At 38.8% G+C, this 14,721-nt stretch overlaps 1 protein-coding gene across 2 annotated transcripts in view; it reads left to right on the forward strand.

The window, feature by feature from the left end:
• The first annotated feature begins 564 nt into the window (after positions 1-564).
• The window catches only part of LOC124151047 (cAMP-dependent protein kinase regulatory subunit), a 191,260-nt gene continuing 177,103 nt past the window's right edge, over positions 565-14,721 (forward strand). The window contains exon 1 of one of the 2 annotated variants that reach the window (XM_046523338.2): positions 565-760. In XM_046523338.2, coding sequence (XP_046379294.1) covers positions 596-760 — 165 coding nt within the window. In that variant the 5' untranslated portion in view covers positions 565-595. Of the gene's footprint in view, positions 761-10,402; positions 10,472-14,721 lie in introns of those variants that run through there. The other variant, XM_048400729.1, reaches the window with a different exon arrangement.

Here is a 14,721-nt window from a genome sequence, read left to right on the forward strand (position 1 = left end):
TGATAAGAAATATTTTTTAACAAATGTTTTTAGTATAATTGAAAAGACATGCGGCATATCGGTGTTCCAAAGATTTGATGTCCGTTGCTTGGGCTGTACCTCGGCTCATGACAAAATGTTAGCTCTCATTCACACCATTACGACCTGTAAATATGCGTCAGATAATTTGACAGTGACATTTAACCAAATTTGGCACTTGTACATAAACGTACAAAATTTGAAATAAACTATACCGTCTACATGCAACCTCAGAGGTGTGCTAATGAAGTTACGATTTGAGGATTGACGTCACAGCCATGGGGGCTGGTGGATCGAATGACATGTGATGTTACATCAAGATATTGGCGAGCTCGTGAATTTAATGCAACTTTACTATAGAATCAGCATCTATTTTCACAATAAAGGAAACAAAGGTCTGTCGTAGATTCCCCTATCTAAGCAACTTCTTAGACTTGTTGAATGCTCCGGATATTAGCCAAAAGGTGCCCGTCTATAACGCGTGATCCTATTGGTTTAGAGAAAAAGGAAGTCGACTGGGAGAGCCAATACATTTCAAGCTACTTTACTGTACTTGTTGCTTCATATCAACATCAACATGGCGGCGAACACGGACGAGGAGCAGAGTTTAAAAGAATGCGAGAACTACGTGCAGAAACACAGCATACAACAGCTGCTGAAAGACTGCATCGTACAGCTATGTGTCAACAAACCAGATAACCCCATTGTCTTTCTAAAGGAACATTTCGACCGCCTAGAAAAGGTGAGATACAAATTTAGTATAGTCGGCGTGTAAATCTCTGCACACGATAAGTTTAGTGTTTGCTCTCAGTAACCCTAAGTTATGTTTTACTTTCAGCGGTTTTAGCTGTTGTATCATCATTATTTTGCTCCTGTGCAAGGAGGACATACCTGTGAGGATAAAACATGACCATGTCATGCATATATTTAATTATGTTAAGCATTCACCAGATAATAGTCCCCGGTATCATCTCTGCCCCCTGAGGAATGGCCCTGACAATATAGACCTAAATGATGCTGAAGATGTATGTGATTATGGTGGGAGGACACCGTCCAACAGTGCAATCTTTCAGTGTTTAGTGGTCAACATTTTACCTTAGTTCCATGTGATAAACAACATAGCAGAACACAATATTTTGATTAAGATTTTTGACAGTGCTGGAAATTGAAATACAATTGAATTTCTAATCATGTAACAATGTAACAGAAATTCAGTATTTCAAGTGACGACATATTTGAGAATAGTGCCATCTTGTAATGATTTTAAATATATTGCTTGCTTGATGCATTCTGTTACCGTTAATAGTGTCCCTAGGTGCATCTATCCGTTATCCTCTGTCCTACGTCATATGTTTATGTTATTGTAGCAGGGCATGGAGTCATCCCACAGATGTCATCCTTACCTTGTCAGCTTGCTGACAGGGGTTAACCTCATTGTCAGAAGATCCCTGGTTCAAATCCCATCACGGGACTCGGACATTTTATGGCCGCTATATTGGCACCCAACGTGGGGCTGACCACGTTCATATTAAATTTGAGCAAAATAAGCCTCAGTACCCTAGTATATGGCCTGGGACGTGCCTCCTGTTGACGGAGAGTATGTAGCAGGACGAGGAGTCATCCCACAGATGACATCCTTACCTTGTCAACTTGCCATGCTTGCTGACGGGGTTAACCTCTTTGGTCATGAGGGCAAGGCGTCCGACCTGATCAGAAGGTCCGTGGTTCGAATCCCATCTCGGGACTCAAAAATTTTATGGCAGCTACATTATGACTATGACCTGATGACAGCCTGGTTTAGTGGATACAGTGTCTGCCTGGATAGAGTGTATAGATCCCTGGCTATGTCATAACAAAAGATGTTAAAATATGGTACTTGTTCTTACACTGCCTTGTACTCGGCACTAAACATGCTAAAGGGACAGTACTTTGACCATTGTGTGTTTTTAAATCATGCATGAAATAATTTCCGAATGTGATGTTACGTACCTGATTCAATTCTCAAACCAAAACAATAGGTGCTCTGCATAGTGCCAACAACACAAGCACTGTGCAGAGTAAACTGGCTTCAGACATGTTTCTTATTTGAGACTGATTCAAGAGAAAGACTGTGTGTTTTTGTTACAGATGAGTTACAAAATACTACTTGCTATCATGATTAGATTAAGAGCCTTAATTACATTATAAAATGCCTCAGTCGTATGAAGCAAACCACTCGCCTGCACAGAGTTCCTTGTGGACCATACCTCAAACCCCTGGAAAGCTAAATTTCTGATTAGCATCAAATAATCAAATATTTTCTACTTTTGTGCCTTTATGAGTATATCATGTACATATCTATATCTCTACCTCAACTTGTGATTTCTCACTTACCTTCCCAACTTTTGTTTATTGCTATTGAACGCAAAAGTTGAAATTTGAATGGATTTGATACCAAGAGCGATTATGGGTAATAGCCTAATAGAGTATAACATTTTGGTATGGTTCGTGCAGGGTCAATTGTGACAAATGTTTATTAGATCTGGTGTCCTTGCTGTATGGTCACAAGTACTGTATCGACCGTAGTTAGCACCCATATTCAATGGCCCATCAGTAGAAGTCTTCAATATCAGTGCTGAATGCTATACTATGTATATAATTTGACCGACCGTATTTGACGTAATAAGCACCACGCCCTTATAAGCACCCACGGCGATATTTGCCAATGTATTGGCTTGTGAACAATCCCAATTATCACCCCTTCCTATTGATCAATGTACTTATTTATTCGTGTATAATATGCACTTGTGTGTTATATGCACCCTTAATGATGGGCAAATTAAATTCTGGAAAATATATCTGTCGTGTATACGCACCGACTTTTCTTTTGTATAATTTCTGACTGTCAGCATAAACCACGAAATCTTCCAACTCTGTTTTTTTTCTCAGCAAAATTATATTCTAATAAGAGCCCCCTATTTCCAATTTCTAAATTTGTATGAAATTTCATTAATTTATCAAATAGTTTGAGATCAAAGTTGGAGATGATTTTCTTTGTGAGGATCAGAACTTATCAATCTACCCTTGTGTATCAGCATTAGGTGTATTGTTTTAAACAGTGAAATATACTCTGTACATGGTGCAATGACACATTATGCTGATATAGACTCTGTTAATTGGTCTACAGAAATTGACACATATTGGACGACCCTTCATCTTCAATTCTGCCTCGAGTTTAAGAAGCTTGTGTTTGTGATTCTAACTGTTTCTTTCTGGTTTTATATAATTCTAACAATAGTAACATGGCTGCCTTGGAAGCCATCTTGATGCTCGTATTACTTTGGAGATTTTGTGTGCATCATTGTATGCAGTTAGTTTGTGCATAGTGATTATGTAATTATGTTATAGTTTAAGAAGAACTTGAGTGAACTGCAAAGCATTCTGGGTTACGTATTTAACTACCTGAAATATACCGTAACTACAGATTGCAAGGAGACCTCGGTCCTTCACCCATGTGTAATGACAAATATATGACCTTTCATTTCTGTACTGCATCCGTCATGTATAGCAGCAAAGGAAATTTGTTCCTATGTATTCAAAGTGAGGTCAGGGGTTACCCAACACATAAATATTCAAATCAGTATGACCGTTAGCATCTGTTTATGGTGGATCAATATGACCCATCCAGGAATATGTATCTTTATTAATATTAGTATTATCATTACAGGTAGATTTACAATGATGTCCAGAAAATGTCATTAGGACTATAGTTGTAGCAATCTCACTGCCATTAATTTACTAAAGAGCTTTCTGGAATTATTGTGCATTGAGCATCTCTTTGTGATTAGTCAGCCAAGCCGCATTAGCCCCTTTGATAGGATTATAGTTGTTACATTGCCTGACTGATTCCTGACCTGTTTTGTAATTTGTACATGTTGTAATGAATTTTCCTCTACCAAGTTTCAAGTTGTGTATTCAACCTGTTAATATGCAATATTTGTTTAATATGTAACTCTGTTTATTTATCTCAGGACAAATGCTCAAAACAGACGTGTATTTTTAATATAAAAAAAATGTTTCAAATGTGTTTTTGTAGTTATCTCCCTTGACTATGCAGAACCTATCATCAGACATTTGGGTTTGGGTTAGGGTAAGAATAATCTCCCTTGATTAAATATAAAGTCTTTCAGATCATGCTAACAGACCCTTTGGTTGGTGGTAAAAGTAGTTAACAGACTATAGTTTCTCGCTGTCAGGTCCTTGCTATTTGTGAGTTCTGGGAGCTCTCAGTTCTGACTTTTTTGGCACCAGACATGAAAATAGGGTTTCAAAATTGACCACTCCACAAGCTACTAGAATAAGAGTTAAACATTGCCACTAGTCTGTTGGTCTGTGACAAGTGAAAATGAAGAGGGACTAGTTGTTTTCTCCCGTAATCCAGTTATTTTTCATAAACTATTACTCCAAAAAGAGCTGTGGACTAGTTAGATAAGATTTCCAAGTGTCTATTCTCGTAAAATGTAAAGTCTAACATAAATAGATAGGGCTAACTTTGTTTGAAGTCAGCATTCCCGGTTACCAGGTTTTTACCAGTAAAATTGGACTGGTAATTCATGTGACTGCCAGTCCCTGTGGGCCGGCAAATTAAGTACCTTATAAATCTTTGTTGTTGAACAAAACATATACCGTATTCGATGTAATAAGCGCCCAGGGACGCTCTCAAAATTAGAAATAGGGGGCTCTTATTAGAATATTATTTTGGTAAAAAAAACAGTTAAAGGATAAATTTCGTGGTTTATGCTGACAGCCTGAAATGTTGATATACGACGGATATATTTTTCAAGAATTTAATTGCCCATAATTAAGGGTGCATATAACACACGAGTGCGTATTATACGCGAATAAATAAGTTTTGTGTACATTGATCAATCGGAAGGGGTGCTAATTGGGATTGTTCACAAGCAAATATCGCCATGGGCGCTTATTACTAATATTAGAGCTGGGCGCTTATTACGTCGAATACGGTAAGTACATTTTTCGAACAAAGTCAGCTGGTCTGTTACCATCAGGGTTTCCCCTTGTATATTTCTAAGTTAAATATCCATTTGTAGTGATTTCGTCATGAAATATTAAGAAAAAAAGAGAAAATTGTGACTGCAGTTTGTGTGAATGACGTATAGATCTAACTAAGTTACTTCAGATATGACATCTTTGCACTGAACATGATTTTGAAAGAAGTAAGGCCAAATAAGTTTCATACGTTTATTTCATCTGTTGGAAGTTGGGACTGGCAAATATTAGGGGGGACTGGTAATTTTTAGAGTTGCCAGTCCACGAGGACTGGCAGTTTCAAAAGCCAGCGGGAACACTGGTAGTGCAGGGTCAGTGAAATATTATATCATGATTATGTGTGCGGTACCACGGACATAAATCAAATTGGCTTTAAGGACACAAACAAACAGTTTTTGGAGAGAATTGCAGAAGCAATATTTTGCATCTGGTAAAACCTTAAGGCTAGATCATGTAAAATATTATTATATTTATTACAGTTTAATAAATCTCCTCCAAGGTTAGCTCATCTGGTAGGTGAACATATGTTTCCTGAGCCTAAGCACCTGGTGATGTGTGTATGTCGTGAGTGTGTAAGGTGAGCTCTGCCATCCAATCCAGCAAGACATTGCTGTAAATGATACATAATTTAATTATGTACTCTGTCATGTGTCTAATAGGTGGTAAACAATCGGAACAAATATCCATAAATGTGTTACAAGTTCATATGTCCTATTGATCTTCCAGTGTTAGCAATTAACCTAACAAATTGTATGTATGTCTGTATGAATTGATTGTGAAAAAGCACTGCACATCTATCCATGTGTTGTATAGATTGGTTGTATTTTTTCTACAGCTATCTGGTGGAGTTGATTGTGCTAATTTACTGTGTAAATGTGCTGTGTTATGAGAAATTTGCCCCTAGGTCTTGTGCTGATGTAATGCTTCTGCAGACAAGAAGTTGTCAGCTGTAATTTGCTGTTGGATAAGGTGTAGGCTTTCAGACTAAAAACCTGATCTTTCGCAGTGATATTTCCTGAAATGCCATAGTTACGCTGCAATAATTGGCATCCCATTTTTTAAGAAAATGTGTGAAAAGCAGATTTGGTACTTATTTCTGACATTGAAGTGATGACTATCAATCTCCTTCCTTGTCCACCATGTTTCCGTACTGCTTGTCCACATTGTTTGTGATGATTTTGTACAAGGGCTGAAGAAGTAGACCCAAGACCAAAGATTTTGATCACTGAGGTTGACATCAAGGTCTAATTAGTGGAACTCTGATCATTGTGTCTGTAAGGAACGGTGAATTGGTGTGATCTGCTGATCACTTCACTCATGATTTTGCTGTAATTGATGCAAAGGAAATGAATGGAAATGTGAATTAAATTAATCAAATAAATGACGAACCTAAATCTAAATATACAATACACACATTTTATTACCAGATGTATAACAACAGGATTAGTTTGTGTAATTCAGTAAGGGTTTTTTGATATGCTGCTTGCAGTGACGTGAAGATGTGTGCTTGTAAGGAGAATAATGACATTTATGGGAGGTACCGATTACCCTGGTGTTTAAGCCAACCAGTGATATTGTGAAGGGCGTTATTGCGAGGATTGTTCTAAGTGTTTGTCAACTTTAACCTTCTTTGATATGGTTTGATCTGTTTTTAAATGAAATTCCATGTTTTGCTAACCAAGACTATGAAATAGTTCTTGACTAAGTTGAGGTGGTGAAAGCTTCAATAGATATTCAATTAAGACTGGGGAATGTTTGCAGTGTATATATATATATATATATCGCTATATAAGTGCAATAATCTTCAACATTGATGTAAATATTATTTGTGGTCATAGTTTAATCGTAGGAAAGCCTGGTTTTGCATGAGCTGTGTCTCAAAACCAAATGTTGTAAGTTGTAACAGAGTTGTCCTGGCATCTTTGGCCTTTTCATTATGCATGCTGTGAACACCATTGACCAATATCCCATCTTCCACTCATTGATATGTTAATGAAAACGGGTGACTATTGACAATTTGATACCTTGTCTCCCTGACATACTGATTTATTGGCTCAGCATGATGTCAAGGCTACCTGTCTGCCAAGACTTAATAGGTCGTGAGGTTTTGTTGGAGCTGGTAGACAGACATTTAGTCATACATGATATCATATTTTATGATAATAATCTTTTGATATGTAATAGAAAGGAGTTCAGAGAATGTCTTCATTTCCAGAGACTTGTCAAGATATTGTAAGTTTGTATGGGAGACGAAGGTGACTTTGATGATACACAGTGATTTCAGTCTGATGTGAAGGTATTGACATGTTTTGTATGGATACTGCTGTCACATGCTTGTCATGTCACGACTGACCCTGTTTGCACTTCAAGTTACGAGCCTATGAAAGAGCTGAATGTCACACAAATGTGTCACAGAATGTAATTCTTTGTAGCTTGTGAATTGTTATGATACATTTGTCACTCGTGGGGTCAACAGGACTTTATGAGGTTTATATGCGTGTTCACCCTGAAGCTTCATACTTGAAGCCTTTTAAACTAATGACAGCCCCTACACCCACATGTAGCTCATTGTCTCCATGCAAAATAGTGCATCCTATACACTTACAAATGATGTCCAATACATACTGTCCACTGTGCTGCCCATTGGACAAATAGAGTATGGAGCTGGATAGTTAATCTGTCATGGCATGACAGATTAACTATAGTAAATATGGTAATGTGAAAGAACCAGGTGTTCTTTAACTTGTTTTGAGTAGCATATGGAAGATTTGTCTCATAATAATATATTTCTTTTCTGGGAAGATATTCAACAGGTTTAATTTTCTTCACTTAGTCTTCACTTTAAGTTTTGAATCCAACAAGGATATCCCTTCTATAAGCATAAGGTATCACACATAACCCAGAGAGGGATCACAAATATACTACGCTGATGTTTATCCCTGGGCTCGACCAACATAATCATCTCACCATGCTAATCATGCATTTTAGGTATGTTGATTGTCAGTCTGTTGAAACTATCAGGGTGTCGTTGTTAGGGGTGTCACGATCAATCAAATATCGATATATTGCTATGGGTAAGCACTTAAAGTCAGTATATCGATTGTTAAATTAGTTTCTGATCAATAGTATTTTCAGTTAGTAATATCGATGGTTTCGATTGTATTTACCATATCATGCGATTGAGTCACCGAAACACGCTCGCAAACGCAGCCAAGGGAGGATTAGAGTTAACTGCCCTTGATGCTTAGCAACTGGTCTTTCATCAAGTACAATGGCGGAGGGTGACAGTCAAGTGGAGTTTGTGACAAACTTGGGTGGAAAATCTAGTGTTTGGCTTTTGGTTATCACATTCAAAGGAAACTTCAGTTTCAAGGTTTAATTCAACTCTAAAATCCATCTAAAACTATCGATATTTATCGCAATAGTTGCTTGCAATATCAATAGTTATCGCAATAGTTTCTTTCAATATCAATAGTTATCCCAATAGTGATTTCCAGACCAATAGTCACCCCTAGTCGTTGTACAGAGCGATCTTAGTACTAAGGTGATTGTAACTCCCATACCTTAACATAGGCTTACGACTGTCGTAACGCTGAGGTTGTTTTGTACATCGCATCTTGGTGTTTAGTGTGGTAGCAGTTGATGTTGTAACTTGTTGTGGATATATTGCTGTCGGGCCATGCTGGTGTGTCAATAGTTAAATCACTTGTTCCTCACATAGTGGTGAGTTGCAACTTACTCACGTAACTTACTTGACATTTATTAGTTTGGGATAAACAATTGGTACTTTATGGCTAGATTTCTAGCTATAGGAGTATAGCTCTCTTATAAAGACAAATTTAAATTGATAATATGAGGGATAAATTCATAAATTTTGTCTGTGTTGTCTTAGACCATACTCCTTGTAGAGTGAGTTGTGCCCCTTAGTGTAGCCAGAATCTGAGAGAGTGAGTGAGTAAACTTGGGTTTGAATCCCCAGTTCACCCTGATTATCATCATTATGCCACAGTGATAACTGCCTAGGACCTGCCTCACTTCAGGCTTTCCTCCCACATTAACCTCACATGCAGTAAAATAACTGAAATAGTGTTCAAAGCAGCATTTAAACCAACTATCTGACGCTCCTATCTGCAATAATCATGCCATGAAAGTTGGGAACGAAAATGCGATGGTAGGGAACGCTAAATCGCCGAGCCTTTCTCATTCAGGTAATTTAATTTAGAGAGTAACATTAGTGTAACATTAGTGTAACTGTGTGTATGCTCTTGAATGGGGAAGGGCTTTACCTTCATGCAAGAGATAATGAGTGCATCTGTGATTGGCAGTGGATTGTTTAGTCATAGGCGTTGGGGAACATTAGGAACAGGTGCCCCTTCAGCCCTGCCCCAACAGTTTGGTAGTTGTCTCACAGTCCCTGAACCATTATATTTTCCCTTTTGACCAGCCCTTGTAATGCTATGGCCCCAAATGAAGCAAGTCTAGATTTTCCACAGTTCATTGGGGCTCCCTCATAATGTATGCGTAGTAGTTTGTATCCATCAAAATTGAATATTTTCCGAAACTATGCATTAGTCATCTGGATGTTTACATTGGTTCAAGGGGTCACCACTCGTTCTTTTTTCTTCTTTCTCAATTCCCCCCTCTCCCTATAAACAACCCCAGTCATTTGTTGAATGGCATGTGCCCTTGCAGTAAAGCGCAGACTGTCACTTTTTCGTAACTGAAGAGGCAAAGGCTTTCCTTTTTAAATGGTAATAAATAGTTTCACTGATCCTTCTTTCTGCTGGAAGTATGGGCCTCAAGCAGATACCTAAGGGGGGAGAGAGTGAGTGTAGCCATACCCGGAGTCAACGTGCCCTGGTGTCATTAGCAATCAGATCGCTGACATCCACAAATGGTTCAGTTACGTCAGAGATTCACGGACAGTTTCTGTCTGGCAATAGAACTGACTCTAATACCCAGACCCTGATTGATAATTCTTCATGCTTGAAGGGTAAACCAGGAAAGCATGCTCGACATCGGAGTGGAAGCCAGGAACTGTCCGAAATGGTTGGAGTATTTATTCATCTTCTTTCGGGCAAGTGTGGTTCTCACTGGTGAGCCTGGCCAGTATCTGTCTAGGATGCTGATCAATAAAACAGATAGCCCTGGCTCAATAAGAAATAGCGTCTCGGGAGACCCACGTCCGGCATATTCAAGTATATTTTGGGCTGGACTACTGCAAAGGTGGCAGTGTTTGATGTCACATTATGTCGCCCAATCAAACTTTCATTAAGGATTTTTGAACAAATACATGCACATAATTAGCCTGGAAGCTGGCAGTTGTTTGGATGCTGTCCCGCCTGTCCCCATGCCTGATGAAAAGACACAGCGAGGCTCGGGTTCAGAGACTAGTGAACAGAGGGTAGGAGGTGACTCTCATCTATTTTTGTCAGAATTGATTGGTTTCCGATAGTTGTGCTCGCTGATGATTGCCTCTCCTCCTCCTCTTGGTTGAGGGGGGCACTCAGTATGAGAGTGTCTTCGCCTGATGGCGTGGAAGTCGAATTATAGCTACCGATCATTCTCGGACATTGAGGGTGTGAGAATTTGAATATTGATAGAGTTTGATATTTAGATATCCATTGGCAATTACAGTTCTGTAATTTGGACAGCATTGGTAGCTGATAGGTCGGGGATGGAATGGTTGTTAATTACTTACTATATATGGTATTGCATTGTCATTTGGCTCTGTATGTTGTCGGGGTTTTAATTGTTTATGTTGAATGTATTGACACTTCTTGTTGAAACATTTGCAAATGGTATTTATGACCTTTGAGATGCTGATGGCAAAGTGCCAATGTTGTCTAGGTCTAGTGTCAGGAACAAAAGTGATTAGTACTGGAATCCATGAAATACATCCTCGATTGTTGTGATGTCTGTACGTCATCAGCTGGTCATAGAGATGGCTTCTTTCACTTCTTTCTGAGAAACATAGGATAATCCGATCTGTCACTTCCTGCCTCGTGTAGGTCAAACCAAAGATTATGTGGATATGCCATGTGAAATTTTACCTTCAAATGACACAGTTCACATTCAGAATGGTGAAATGGTTTCATATTATTATAGGGGCGGTCGGGTAGCCTTGTGGTTAAAGCATTCAGTCGTCACGCCTAAGACCCAGGTTCGATTCCCGGCATGGGTACAATGTGTAAAGCCCATTTCTGGTGTCCCCCGCCATGATATTGCTGGAATATTGCTAAAAGTGGCATAAAACCAATCTCACTCACTCACTCACTAATATTATTATTATTATTATTATTATTATTATTATTATTATTATTATTATATAGACAATATTCGCAGCTTGGTAGATAATGTTATATTATTAAATATGATTAGCAAATAATTGGATAATGGAGGTGCTACTCCAATGTCCCACGTGTGATCCAAAATTGCTAGTTCCCATTTCTAGTTGATCTGAAATTGACATTTGATATACATGTGTGTGTAGTTTATTTTAGGCCTAACATATATGGTATGTTCCATTTAACTTGACCTCGAAAGAAATGGTTCCGGCAACATTAGGAGAGGCTGTCGGTTTCATCTCAGTTTCACCATCCTACACCTTTGGACATAGGAGAGAATAGAGAAAGAGGATAAAGCAGGCCGAAACTGCTCACCGACTGCAGGCCAGAGTTTAGGCCAGATTGGTGTGTCAGTTACCCATTGGCAGGTCACAGACAAAATAGCCATTGCTTCAGTCATGGAAGCAAGGGCAAGGGTCCAACAGCACTTCAAAGTAGGGTCGGACTGCATAAAAGGAACATGACCCTCTGACCCCTGGTCACCTTGACATTGACCTTTGCAGTTGAAAGACCTTGCACATTTACCATGCTCTGGCTGTGCTGCCCTCTGATACGGCTTGACTAATGAAGAAGTGACTGTCATTTGATTGTGTTATTTTGGGGGGAACATTTAAAATTCCAGTTTTCTAATGCGTTCTTGAGAACCACAGGGCACAGGGCTTAAAAGTTTATCTGAATGTAATGTCATTTCACCAGCATCACTATTTGCACTGAAGATTGTCATATTAAAAAGGCAGGTCAGTGACTACTTTTTCTGATTTCATTCATTTTAGTCGTAAACTGCAATCTTTTAAGAAATGAAGAAACATTCATATGTATGCCATCTTTCCATTTGTGAATCTGTATATGATTTGAAGTAATTCTTTTGAAGTATTTTGATTAACCTTAATACATGGATGCAATCTGGAAGTCCAAACATTAGAAGTATCTCCTGGGACCATTGCAGTGGAATCCAGGATAACGTGTTGAACGTGTACTCGCTGACCCCTACAATGACCGCCTCTATTGGCTACTGTTACCTTGTGGCCCGGTGCTGGTTTGGAAGAATCTGACCTTGTGGAACTGACCTATGTGTAATTATATGGCCTATGCAGCGCACCTTCCTGTGGGGATCCTTGGACAGCAGGTCCCCAGTGCCTCATGCTTGTCACACTGGCCAACTAATGAGCATCAGGTGGTTCCATATACCATGGGTAAACTTTAATGATGTCAAAATGTCCACAGTTTTCCTTACCATGCCTGTTGTTTGGTCTTGAAGTCAGAAACAGCACATGAACATATGAGAGAGAACATACATGTATAAGTTGTGGCATCTTCCCGAGGAATATAACTTCATAATGCCAGCCTAGTTTGGCAAGGGTGGAAACTGGACTTTTACAGTCAGTAAATGCCCTTGCCTCAGGAAGATGATGTTGTTTAGACTATTTGTAATCTATGAAGTATTTTATTACACAATAAATTTCTCTCCTAATCTATTTTCTGATGCTGATTTCATTGTGAAATTGAGCGGGATGGACTTGGTTTTGTTAATTTCCTGAAATACCTAATAATCGTGGTACAGGACTGGTCATTGTGTTATTAAAAGGTTTTATGATTTGGTTGTCGGGGGCTGATCCAAAAAGCATTTGTAGCACTGCAACTATCATATCTCTATAGTTTAACATAACGTTATGACTATTATAAAGCAGGCTTTCAGATCGGTTCATTTTTTAGGATTTTGACTGATCATGCTGATTGTTATTTGAAATAACTCGAAGGTATTTCAATTTTAGTAAAGGCATAGAAGAATGTCCTACCAAAATATGAAAATGTCCTGTAGACAATTGTCTCTAGCAAAATCAGTGTAACGCAATGAATAGTTTGTAGATAGGACCTCTGGGAAATATTGCACCAGTGATTCATAATTCAGGATTGGTTTGGCCAAATTGTTAGTGTCATTTTCAAAAAATTATAGATTATTAGTAGAACTTACTCCACACAAAATCCTGCATGAGTTTTACAAGTGACTAAAATTGCTTGATCCCAGAGGAGCGGGATGTCACTTCCTGTGCATCCGCCCCTTCCTGCTTGGACGTGTTGAAAGTACTCTTCTCTAATGAAAGCAGAACACATGAAGGGGTTCCTCATGTGCACTCCTCATCCGGAGGGATGATGGTTATTGTCATGCTGGTCATGCTATGTAATAACAATAACTCTATAGGGGTTGATTAGTCAAGGGGCACCTGCTTTGCTTGCCAACATTGTATGCTGTTATCAACTAAGAATTCTGGGTATTCCTATTGTCCCGGATGACCATGAGTACCACGAGAGCGGATGTTTCCATTGCCTTCCATTGCACATGACCTAGGATGTGCTATGTCTAAATTTATTTTCAAATCTTGTATAGTTGTTGAATAAATTAATTTCAATATACAAAGGTGACCTGTGCACCTCATGAGACTTTTGATATCATGGAAGCATAAACATATCCCTATCAAACTTGGAGAAGTGTATGTCAAGTATGTTTATCAATGTAAGCTTACCATGTTTACTGATTCTGAAAACCTATTTGAATATCAAAGTAAACACAATTTATGGATAACAACTTCTTGATTGACAAAGGTATAAGGATCTATACCATCGTTATACCGAAATGTCGCCTTTACAGAAAATAAAGTTGTGTCTACTTTGTCATCCGTCAACTTCTAAGTTGTGCCTCTCAAACAATTTACTAGGAATGTGTATTTAAGGATGCAACCTCTGTGGTGGTGCTGGGTTAGATTAGCATGCTCGTCTCACAAGGGGATTTACTGGTTCTTGTGGTCAGGCTCGGTGTCTGTCAGAGTTCCCCTGATGTCCGGACCGCTGCTTATTAAACCAATCACTCGTTTGTCTGGTTCTGACTTGATTATTAACAGACTGCTATCATATTGCTGGAATATTGATGAGTGCAGCGTTAAACAACAGAGAAATTAGGAAAGTTCATCACAGGGCTAGTAAATGATTCTAGCCACTCAATGACAACACCCAGAGTAGTTTCGCATTATTTGTGGATTTTTGTGTAAATATGTGAATTTTTATTCGCTTTGCTACAAAGAGAAGAATGTATTGTTATTTGCTTGCCAGAAATGGGATAAGGACTGATTGCTAAATGTGTTGCGTTAATTTCTGCTGCTTTACCGAACTCTGTCATCTGACACTAGGAAGCAGTTGTGTGGAGGTTGTCACCTGATACTAACGCTGGGAAGTAGTTGTGTGGAGTTTCCATGGTGTAGTACAAGTCCATGTGAGCCTGCTACAACACAGTAGATAGTGTTTCATCCCCGCC

This window comes from Haliotis rufescens, unplaced genomic scaffold, assembly GCF_023055435.1.
Source record: "Haliotis rufescens isolate VD_foot unplaced genomic scaffold, xgHalRufe1.0.p SCAF_20, whole genome shotgun sequence".
NCBI classification, from domain to species: domain Eukaryota; kingdom Metazoa; phylum Mollusca; class Gastropoda; order Lepetellida; family Haliotidae; genus Haliotis; species Haliotis rufescens.